This window comes from Tasmannia lanceolata, unplaced genomic scaffold (assembly GCF_043159265.1).
Source record: "Tasmannia lanceolata isolate RefF3 unplaced genomic scaffold, GAP_Taslan_0.1 ptg000008l, whole genome shotgun sequence".
NCBI classification, from domain to species: domain Eukaryota; kingdom Viridiplantae; phylum Streptophyta; class Magnoliopsida; order Canellales; family Winteraceae; genus Tasmannia; species Tasmannia lanceolata.
Window position 1 is genome coordinate 29,548,250 of NW_027518685.1, and position 12,438 is coordinate 29,560,687.

Consider the following 12,438-nt stretch of genomic DNA (forward strand, 5'->3'; position numbering starts at 1 on the left):
CCATTGTTCTTTCTGTAAATGTTGTGATCTCTAGTTGTAGTTTGATGGAGTTAGTATTAGCTGCGCTACTTCACATATTACTTGCTTTACAGGGAAACACTGTGGAAATTGGGTCTTGAAGCATGCCTTCTCATATGTAATTTACTTTTTGGCCATTGAAAATTATGCGTTGATTACTATGTGTTTTTCTTTGTGCAGATAAATGACCGTTATGAGTTCCCATTGCAACTTGACCTTGATAGAGATGATCACAAATATCTTTCTCCAGAAGCAGACACAAGGGTTCGCAACCTTTATACACTTCACAGGTAGGAGCACTGTTACTTCCCGTTACAATTGGTCATTGATTACATTAGCAGTCGAATTGGTTGCTGAGATTTTACTCAACAAACAAACTTTTCTTTTGATTGGTGTTAGATGGGTTGGCTAGGAAACTTTTTCTCTTTAATCGTTTTAAACTTTTTCATTTAAAAAAAACATTTAAAATATTCAGAGAATACTTAAGTTCAAGCAGTGTCTTAAAGACTTAGCCGATTATAATATTCCATGGTCAAAACAGTTAGTTGAAATAAAATTACTATTTTGAAGTCCCCCTTGATGACCCTTAGGATTCATGTGGAGAATGAAATGAAAGAGTAATATTTCTGAAAGAAAGTGATTAAGTCTATTAGAGCTCCTGAAGTGGGTTCTAATAATGTCTGTCGACCCAATGAGTTGTATCACCAAATTACCTAAGACGTGAGGTTCTCTGAGCAACGACTCTCCTCTTCTTCATGGGTGATGCTAGGGCCTTTTGCGCTCGGATGTGAAGGAGATGTAAAGTGTGTCCTAGGCTGCAACTAGACACATGTCACATTGGATGTGCATGCACGGGTCATGATAAGGCTCAACGCCTGCCCCTACACGTTCACCTGGAATGAATATAACTACATTTTTAGTAAGTATATATATATATATATAGAGAAAACGGTTCCTACACATATGTGTAGATAACTTATCTACACACTAGCTTAAAATACAGTGGGGGCCACATTATTTGGGTGATCCAAACCATTCATTTTGAAGGCCTTCACATAGATAGGGTGTCCACAAAAAATCAGATCCATAGGATCATCCTAACCATTCGAACTGTGGAGGCAAAAAATGGACTAATTTGTAAAGGTTTAAAGACATCCATTTTACCTCCACAAATTGTAGGGTTGGGATGATCCTATGGATCTGATTTTTTGTAGACACCCTATCTATGTGAGGGCCTTTAAAATGGATGGCTTGGATCACCCAAACAATGTGGGCCCCCACTATATTTTAAGCTAGTGTGTAGAGAACTCTCTACACATATGTTTAGGAACCGTTTTCTCATATATATATATATATATATAGAAAATGTGTAGGGGCACCCTATCTATGAGAGGGCCTTAAAAATGAATGGTTTGGATCACCCAAATAATGTGGCCCCCACTGTATTTTAAGCTAGTGTGTGGATAACTTGTCTACACATGTGTGTAGGAACCGTTCTCTCTCATATATATATATATATATATATATATAAATATATATAGAGGAAAGTGAAGCTACACAACCGGTGTAGCTAACTTAGCTACACCGCCGGCTTAAAATACAATGGGCCCACATTGTTTTGGTGATCCAAAGAATTCATTTGATTGGCCCTCACACAGATAGGGTGTCTACCAAAAATCAGCTCCATAGGATCATCCCAACCCTTCAAACTGTTGAGGCAAAAATGGACAAATTTGTGAAGGTTTTTACACGTTCATTTTTGCCTCCACAAATCGTAGGGTTGGGATGATCCTATGGAGCTGATTTTTTGTGGACACCCTATCTATGTGAGGGCCAATCAAATGAATTCTTTGGATCACCAAAACAATGTGGGCCCATTGTATTTTAAGCCGGCGGTGTAGCTAAGTTAGCTACACCGGTGGTGTAGCTTCACTTTCCTCATATATATATATATATATATATATATATATATATAGCAGAAGAGAAAAGGAGAGAATTATTTGAATTTCTCCCAGAATTCTAATAGGATTACGCATCACTTTTTTTGACTTTTTTTAATAAAGGTACCAATTCAACCCATATATTTTCAATCCTACCCCCTCCTTTATGCTTTTTAACAAAGGCACCCATTAAAGCCACATAATTTCAATCCTACCCCCCTCCTTTATGCTTTTTTAATAAAAAAAAGTGGTCAAAGCCAACATAGTGACGTTTTTTCTTTGTAAAATTACGGATTGGGTATATAGCAGAAGAGAAAAGGTTTGAATTTTTGGAATTATTTGAAAAAGCGGTGGTATTAACACGTCAACTGTAATTTTGAATCATTATTTGCTAGCCACCTTCTCCAAAGGCTACGTCTCCCCCATCCTTTGCAATTGTATGTGTACAGAGATTTGTCTTATTAGACGTAGTGAAAACTGCACGGAAATACTATTTCTTGAAATGTCGCTAGCAATAATAAGTACCGAAAGAAGCTACCAATAATAATCATTAGGTACTAAAGTTTTGGAGGAACATTACTGACAGAGTGCTTGAAAATCGCACAATTACGGGAAAAAGTACCGAAATGGGTACCTGTATTATATGACAATTACAGAAAAAACTACTTTTACTAATAAATTTTTTGAGGATATTACGAATTCTGGACACCTTTAAAAATATTTACGAATTCCGGGCACCTTAGGAGGAACAACATATTATGGAAACCTCTATAGATTGGAGGGCTAGGATCAGCCTATGGAAATGATTTTAAGGGCACAAACCTATTGATGTTGTGTTCAATCACATGGACGGTTTCGATCAACCTATGATGTGGTTTGTACAGTTCTTTGTCGGCCCGTGCATCGCACGGGGTTTTTTACTAGTGTGTGTGTATATATATATATATATATATATATATATAGAGAGAGAGAGAGAGAGAGAGAGAGAGAGAGAGAGAGAGAGAGAGAGAGAGAGAAGTGTTTTTAAGCACATGCTTAGGGAGCTCCCTAAGCACAAGTGGCTTAAAAAGCCACCAATTTGTTCGTATGGCGGGTCCACAAAAAGCGACCAATCGGTGGCTTTTTAAGCCACTTGTGCATAGGGAGCTCCCTAAGCACGTGCTTAGAAACACTTTTCTCATATATATATATATATATATATATATATATATATATATATATATATATATATATATATATAGAGGAAACTGTTGGTGAGCTTAAGCGCACCAAACTTATGGTGTGCTTAAGCTCCCCAATCACATGGGTCCCACATGTTTTGTGGTGATCCAAACCATTCATTTGCAAGGCCTTATCATAGATAGGGGGTTTACCAAAAATCAGCTCCATAGGATCATCCTAACCCCTCCATTTGTGGAGGACAAAAATGGACAGAGACATGTGATTGGGCGCTTAAGCTCACCATAAGTTTGGTGAGCTTAAGCGCACCAACAGTTTCCTCATATATATATATATATATGCTTCCCTTATAGATGCATTGTATCTCTAGACAGGGCATGCTAGTCAAGGTTTTCAATTTCAGTTTCAGTATGTGTTTTGATCATGATGGAGATGGAAACGGAAACATGTTAATTTTGGATGAAAGTCCTATAAAAGCCCTGAAACATATGAAAACTTATATGCAAATGACGAACATTTAAGATGAAACTTCAGGAAGTGCTAGAATAAGCACACATTCACACTAAAAAAACCCTCGTATCAGCAAAAAATCACCTAGAATGATTTAAAAACATCAAACACAAAGTGACATGCGCTGTCGCATATGCCTGATAATTCATTTTTTTATCACATTTCGCATTTAATTAATATAAATATTTTTTTTGAATGCTAATGTTAAGAATATTATTAGGTGAAGAAGGGAGAACCCGGCGACCGAGATGGTCTCTACATGGAACAGAATAAACAAAAAACCAAAAAGAAGAAGAAAAACAAACAGTAATTAATATAAATATTTATACATAATACATACGCTACATTTCACATACAATTCATATAAACATAATTATGTAGCACCTACTGGTATATATAGTACTAATATACTTTCAATTTTGATTTTGATATGCGTTTCAGTCGAGATGGAAATGGAAACATTTCGAGTTTTTCTTGTCAGAATTTTGCTTCTCAACTACGTCACATGCCCATCCCAACAAACGAAACAACTTCTTCTTGGAAGAAGACCCCAAGTTTCTTTGGCATGCCAACCTAATGAGCAGAACCTGATACGCGTTGTCACTTTAGATCCTGCCACTCGTTCATTCGAAACATTGATTTTGATTGGATATGGAATCAAGGGTCAATGGGATTTTCGATTCATGGTGGCCCTTTAGATTCGGTAGTTAGAGTGGAATTGGAACCCCATTTTGATACAATCAATATGGATGATCGTGGTTGTATATTGGAAGGAAACATCCCTTCTCGTTCTCCTCAAACCTCACAAGCAAACGACAAATGAGCACGTCTTGGTTTGGTTCTGTGGATAAGATACAGACACATAAGGATCTGACTATGAAGGCATCAAGGCCATGGTAAGGGATAGAGGTACGGTTCTAGTGCCGCTGCTTGTCGGAGAAGGTGAGGTGGGCTGGTTGGCGGCGACTGCGGCGGCTGGCGGAGCTGGTTGCAATGATGACGGAGGAGGAAGCAACAACCTTGGATGTGGAGACAGAGGATGTGGACAATGAAATCTCATGGATTTGAGTTTTCAACAATATAAGCTTTGGAGGATAGATGCCATTCATAAAAATAAAAATCTTTGCAGGATTGATCAATCAAACGTTTTGTGCTTTATGGTTGATTGATTACACTGGAGAAGCCAAAGGACTGCAAGGAAACACCTTGTTCTGAGGGAGATCGCGCTCTCTCTCTCTCTCTCTCTCTCTCTGATGTTTGTGTTTTTGTTCGAGGATGATAAAACTATAAATAATGTTGTTAATTATTCAAACAGTCAACACAATACTATTTATATTATTATGCAAATTATATAATTTTTTTTTTTGTTTTTTGAAATTTTATGCAAATTATAGAATTTAAAGATGAAACTTCAGGAAATGCTAGAATACACACAAATACTCACTTAGAAACCATCGCATAAGCAAGACAACCATTCATAATGGTTTAAAACTTCTAACATCTAGTGACAAGCGGCGGAGCTGGTTGCAATGATGGCGGAGGAGGAAGCAACGACCTTGGATGTGGAGGCTGAGGATGTGGACAATGAAATCTCATGGATTTGAGTTTCCAACAATATAAGCTTTGGAGGATTGATGCCATTCAAAAAAATAAAAATAAAAAATAAAAATCTTTGGAGGATTGATCAATCAAACGTTTTGTGCTTTATGGTTGATTGATTACAATGGAGAAGGCAAAGGACTGCAAGGAAACACCTTGTGAGGGAGATCGCTCTCTCTCTCTCTCTCTCTCTCTCTCTCTCTCTCTCTCTCTGATGTTTGTGTTTTTGTTCGAGGATGATAAAACTATAAATAATGTTGTTAATTATTCAAACAGTCAACACAATATATTATTATGCAAATGATATAATTTTTTTTGAAAGTTTATGCAAATTATAGAATTTAAAGATGAAACTTCAGGAAATGCTAGAATACACACAAATACTCAATTAGAAATCATTGCATAAGCAAGACAACCATTCATAATGGTTTAAAACTTCGAACATCTAGTGACAAGCACAGTCGTGCGTGGTTTAAAAGCATCGCACATCTAGTGACGTGCATAGTCGCACATGTATGATAATTTAGCCAATATAAAATTTCACATGTAATTTATATAAATATTTATACGTAATACATGCACCACATTGCGCTTTATAGGGTTGCTACACGATTTTTTTTCAATTATATAAATTGACTCTTGGATAGACATAATGATTTCTAGCCGTTTGTTCTACTTTGTATGCAGTGTTCTTGTTCACAGTGGTGGGGTGCATGGTGGGCATTATTATGCTTTTATCAGGCCGACCATGTCTGATCTGTGGTATGTGATTTTTATATCGAGTACAAATGCTCGTGGGCTTCCTTTAAAGAACTTATTCTGCTGCTATCAATTGGTCCTTAAGGCTTCTCGGAGCATTTATGCAGGCTATCGTAACTAATTGTAATCTCTAAATTCATCTCATGAGAAGCTGCATGGACAATCCATCTGATTACTGAATTGTTCTCACATTTTTTTTTCTTTCCCCCCCGCCCCCTTTTGTTTTTGGTATGCATGCTATGTCAACAACCATTACTGTTGTACTTAGCTAGTAATTTCATGTGTTCTCACAGATGCCATTTACTTTTGAGTTCTTGTTATTGCAAATTGTGTTCTTTTCACCCTGACATTATTGACTGGTTGAATTACTGTCTGATTTCAGAAGTTTATTCTGCGTCGCTTGTGCATGTGATATAGGATGGAGCTACTGGAAGGAGTTTTCGAAACTGTAGACAGAAAATTTGTAGGAAAAAACCATTCAAAAAAAAAAAAAAAATTTGGTGGAAAAACCACACGGGGAAAACTGCACTAGATGGAATCCAAACATTTTGTGGCAAATCTGAAATCAGATTGGAATTTTTACTTTTGTAGGAAAAACCACACGGGGAAAAGTGAACTAGATGGAATCCACAGTTTGTGGAAAACCTGAAATCAGATTGGAATTTTTACTGTCGCGGGATGATTAGTAACTTTAGAAAAGAATTCGAAACACCCATATATTTCCAGCAAAATCAATGGACCATATCTGCTAACTATTTTCAAAATGGTAATCTTAACCCTTGAGAATGAAGTGATAGTCAAAGTGAACAGAAATCCACCTAGCTTTAACCTTATGATTGGAATCAAGAATAGGCACTCGTAGATGAATTTAAACATTAGGAATAGTAAGCCAAACTGTTAGTATGCTGGACGAAAAAGCGATGGGAAGCTTGGCGACAGAGAGCAGGAGATGGAGCCAGGGGTGGAATGGACGAAAGGATTGGGGCTGTCTTGACTATGGTTACTATAATTTCAATTGGAGGGGAAAATGCCGTTGGTGTGCAAACGATTGTCAGAAGATGAAACCTACAGCGGCGGTGAAACCAGGTGTGAAGCAAGCAACAATCAATGACGATGGGAGAACAGTAGAGGGTGGCTATTCAGGTGAAATTTTAACTAGCACAGAGGGTGGAATTCCGCTTTTATCAATCTCGGAGAAAGAAATAGATGAAAGGCGAAATCTTTTAAACACCTGTTTAGTAGGAAGGGCAATGGAGATGGAATGGAACATCGGGGGCTTTGGAGCTGGGCAAGGAAGCACTGCGGCATTCCGTCCCTGCTGGACCCTACTTCTTGCTAAAAACGAAGTCTTGTTCATGTTTGACTGTGAGGATCTAGCTCTAGAGGTCCTAAATATGGGTGGTAAAGCTTGTGACATGCATCTTTTATCCCTTAAAATGTGGGATCCCGATTATCAACAAGGAGCGGAGGAATTTTGGGTAAGCTTTTATGGAATTCCTTTTCATGTTTGGGCGACATCCACAGTTGAAGCTCTAGGGAGATGTCTCGGATCTGTGCTGGAGATAAGAATGGGGGAAAACAACGGCCAGTGCATGAGCTATGCATCGGCGAAAATTTACACACTGAAACGGACATTCTCACTACCATTTTTACGACTCCGAGTTCAAAATTCTTATTTTATGATAGGATTGGAAGTTCAAGATCCGATTCCATCGCCAATGGAAGGGCCTCAAGGGGGAGAAATGCCTTTACCGCCGGCAATGACAGTTTCCCACTGGCAAGATGTTCTGGCGTGTTATATGGAGGGCCCAACTGTCAATCGTATTCCTACAGATATAAGGAAGGGTGTCCATATTGGGATGGGTGATAGTAGAATACGACAAATCGTCATGGGCACGGGAGTTCAAACAGGTCATTGCGAAGCTCTTTCGAATTTCAAATTTCAAATTTCAAATTTCAAACTCAAAATGCTAGCTCAGATAAGAATACATAACAAGTGACAGCTGGAGAGAGAAAAAGATGGCGTGGAAGAAATAGTACGGATATTGTGATCTCGCCCGGATTGGAAGCAAAAGTAAAACGGGCCCTGGGAATTCTTAAAAGCAGTGCGGGTGGACCCAAGTTCAAAAAAGGGTTTTCGAAGGCAAGAAAAAATCAAAATCGAGAATGGAAGAGAAAAGGCGAGTCCATTCCTTAGGCGAGTCCATTCCTTCTGAAGCTCAGACTAAGGAGAACACCACTATAAAAAAAAATGTAAAGCAGGTTAACAAGGATCACAGGACAGGGGTTCTCCATTCTCCACTTCTGATCGCAAAAGTTTCTGGCTAGTCCTCTAGAAGGGTTGTTTCTCGGAATCCTTCTAAGAGGGTGGTGGTTTTCTCTTAACAAGATTTTGACTCGGGAGTTGAATCCTCGATCCCAATAGGATGGGTTTCTGGAATATAAGGGGATTCGGGGAAGATAAGAAGATACAATTAATCAAAGATTTTGTCTTTCAGCGGAAGCTGGATCTGGTGGCGATTACTGAATAAAATAATGGGAGTCCAACTCATTAATAAACTATGGGGTAGAAATCATTGGGAATGGGCTGCTATGCAATCGGTGGGGACGGCTGGGGGTATTATTGTAATATGGAAGGAGGGTACATTTGTTAGAGAAGGAACCAGGATTGGCAGGTTCTCGATTTCAGTTTCCTTCACTTCATCGGAATGGGATGAGAGGTGGACATTAACGGTGGATATGGTCCTGTAAGAGGCAGGGAGAGGAATGAATTGTGGAGTGAATTGTCTTCGATTCGAAATGCATGTCAGGGTGCATGGATTATAGGAGGAGACTTCAACACAATTCGGTTTCCCTCAGAAAAGAATTCTCCAGCCAGGATAACTACAAGCATGAGGAAGTTCTCAAATTTTATACAAGAAATGGATTTGATCGATCTGCCATTCTAAAAGGAGCACATTTTACTTGTTTAAACAATCGTGATCGATTAGTAATGTGTCGGCTGGATCGAGTTCTTTTAACCTCAGAATGGGAAGATCGGTTCCCACTTATCAGTCAGAGGGCTTTTCCTAAACTTCTATCTGATCATAATTCTATTGTACTGGAAATCTCGGATTTCTCTGGAGGCCCACGACCATTTAGATTTAATCTAGACCTCATTGAAATTTCGGAATTAGATGGAAAAATTAAACAATGGTGGGAAGAGATCTCGGACAAGGCTGGAAGGGTTACATTCTATGCAAGAAACTCAAGGCTATAAAGTTGAAAATAAAAGAATGGCAAAAATCTATGGATGAGGAAAGCAATTGCAACAAGGCGGAGATTCTGAGTGCTTTGGAGTTTTTGGAAGAAAGAGAAAGAGCTCATTCCCTCTCGAATGCTGAGAAAGTGAAAAGATTGGAACTTCTAGAACAGTACGAGGAAATTCTGCGAAGAGAAGAGATAAGGTGGCGTAAAAAATCAAGGGTCACTTGGCTTAAAGAAGGTGACCGGAATACAAAATTATTCCACAAAATGGCGAATTCAAGGCAGCGCACCAATACTATTTCGAGTCTGAAGGAGGGGGGCTTGCTAATCGAAGATCTAGGCTCAATCAAACGGAGGATTATTGAATGCTACTGTTCTTTATTTACAAAATCGGTGGAATGGCGGCCGAAATTGGAGGGAATTCAATTCAGATCTATCAGTCGTGGACAACGAATTTCCTTGGACCAAGATTTTACAGAGGAAGAAGTGGAACGGGCTATTTTCTCCATGGCAAAAGACAAAGCTCCGGGCTCGGATGGTTTCCCAATGGCTTTCTTCCAAAGTTTTTGGGGTATCATGAAGAAGGATATTATGGCGTTCCTTCTAGAGTTTCAGGAGAAAGGCATAATTAGCGAAGCAGCCAGAGCAACTTTCATAGCATTGATACCGAAAATAAGGGGTGATAGGGATAAAAGATTCAGACCAATCAGCCTAATCCATAGCGTTCCAAAGCTTGTTTCCAAATTGCTGGCTCGTAGAGTGAAAAGGTGTATGGGGAACATAGTTTCCCCTTTCAGGGAGCCTTTGTGGACTCTAGGCAAATTCTTGAGTAATAGCTAACGAGATTATAGACTCGATCAAGAGAAGTGGCAGCTCAGGTCTGATTTTCAAGATTGATATTGAAAAGGCCTATGATCACATTGATTGGGAAGTTGTCGATTCCATTCAAGATCGTATGGGCTTTAGGAGTAAATGGCAAATGTGGACGAAATCGGTAATATCGAACAATAGCTTCTCAGTACTTATTAATGGCCCGGCAGAAGGTTACTTTAAGAGTTCCAGAGGGCTTCGTCTGGGTGACCCTCTAGCTCCTTATGTCTTCGTCATAGTGGTGGAGGCACTTAGCCTAATGCTGACCAAAGCTTGGGAATCTGGGTTGATCCAGGGTTTGTCTGCAGGGCCAAGTGCTGACACGATAACACAGCTACAGTTTGCAGATGATACACTCGTCTTCCTGCAAAATACCCCTCACGCTATCCCTAATGTTCTAAGAATATTCAAGTGGTTTGAGGCTATTTCGAGTCTCAAAATTAACTTTTCCAAAAGCATGCTCTTGGGAATTAAAATGGAGCACCAAAAGGTTCAGAATCTGGCAGCATCAGTTGGCTGTATTGCTGGGATTTTCCCGGTGTCTTACCTAGGCCTGCCACTGGACTTTGGTATCCCATCGGCATTGCAATTGGACCCGGTGGTTGAGAGGGTGGAACGGAAACTTGCCACCTGGAAGAAAAAATACATATCATTAGGGGGAAGAATAACGTTGATAAAAGCAGCCCTAGCCAATATGCCGGTGTACTTCATGTCGCTCTTCAAAATCCCGGTGAAGGTGGCCTCACGAATAGAAAAATTACAAAGGGACTTCCTTTGGGATGGCAGTGGGGAATCCAAGAAATTAAGGCATCTAATGAATTGGGATACAGTAACCAAATCCAACCAAGATGAAATTAAGATTAAGATTGCGCAACAAATCATTGCTAGGAAAATGGATCTGGCGATATGGTAATGAAAAAGATGGCTCTATGGCACGAGGTGGTTGACTCAAAATATGGGATGAAAAAGGGGGATTGGACTATAAAAAAACCTATTACTGGGAAGGGATCGAGTTCTTGGAAGTCTATCTGCTCAGTCAAGGATGATTTTGACCAGAGAATGAGATACAAAGTGGGAAAGGGTACTGAGGTAAGATTCTGGAAAGATCTTTGATGTGGTAAAGTGCAGGTCTCTGTCGACTACCCAAGGCTATATCTGATTGCGGCTAACCAAGAGGCTACGATGGCGGAATACTTCAACCGAGAAGGAAAGTTTGGAAAAGGTTTTTGGGACATTCGTTTATGAAGAAATCTTAAAGATGAGGAAATACAGGACCTCGAACGGCTTCTTTTATAGCTACAATCGGTGTAATGCTCTAAATCAACAGATGATGAAATATTATGGTCACCGGAGTCGAACGATGTGTTTACGGCCAAATCCTTTTTCGCAGAACTGAATGTGAGTCAGAAATCGGATAAGAGGCATATTTGAAAATCGCTGGCTCCACCAAGAGGAGTGGCTTTCGGGTGGACTTTGATTCATAGGAAGATAAACACTTGCGACCGCCTGAAAAAAGGCACTTCAGCCTTGCAAGCATTTGTGTCCTCTGCATGAGCATGAAGAAACTTTAGACCACCTGATGTTGCACTGCCCTTTCTCCTATCAATTAGGGATGAGAGCAATTGGCACCTTTGGAATGTGCTGGGTTTGCCCAAGTTCAATTAGTTCGCTCCTCATCTACTTGCGAGGAGGACCATTTGGGGAAATAGGCAAACTTCTGTGGACCACTTTTCCCTTTGCTATTATCTGGAACATATGGAAGGAGCGAGGCGTATCTTTGAAGATCGTTGTGGAACCTTGGGGCGTTTGGCGATGGATATCAAGGTAGAACTTATTACATGGGGTAAGAACAAAAGGAAATTACCTTATGGTGTGGGGGACTTGATAAGGAATTGGTGGGCTATCATCTGGGATGGAGCGATACGAATCAAACCTAAACCTAAGTGGATGGCTCCACCAACTGGGTGGCTCAAACTTAATTTTGATGGAAGCTCGATAGGAAATCCAGGAAGGGCAGGGATTGGCAGTCTAATCAGGGATGATAAACAATCTACCATTATGTCTTTCTCGAGTCCGGCAGGAATTTGCGATGCGAATGTGGCGGAAGTCAAGGCCCTTCTTTTTGGACTACGATGGGCATATGAGAACAATCTGGGTTCCTTAATCATAGAGGGGGACTCGACATATGCAGTGGGCTGGGCTTCGGGTACTTCAAAAGGGCCCTGGCGTCTTCAGGATGAACCCTAAAATTGAGCACCGGAGAAAATGAGGAGGCGGACGTGTTAGCTAAAGCAGGACTCTTAAGGGAGGAAACTAT

At 39.9% G+C, this 12,438-nt stretch overlaps 1 protein-coding gene across 3 annotated transcripts in view; it reads left to right on the top strand.

The window, feature by feature from the left end:
* The window catches only part of LOC143885111 (ubiquitin C-terminal hydrolase 12-like), a 57,782-nt gene that overhangs the window by 11,882 nt on the left and 33,462 nt on the right, over positions 1–12,438 (top strand). For all 3 annotated transcript variants that reach the window (XM_077389105.1, XM_077389107.1, XM_077389106.1), the window contains exons 10-11: positions 199–308; positions 5,934–6,008. In XM_077389105.1, the coding sequence (XP_077245220.1) occupies positions 199–308; positions 5,934–6,008 (185 nt within the window). The remainder of the gene's footprint in view (positions 1–198; positions 309–5,933; positions 6,009–12,438) is intronic.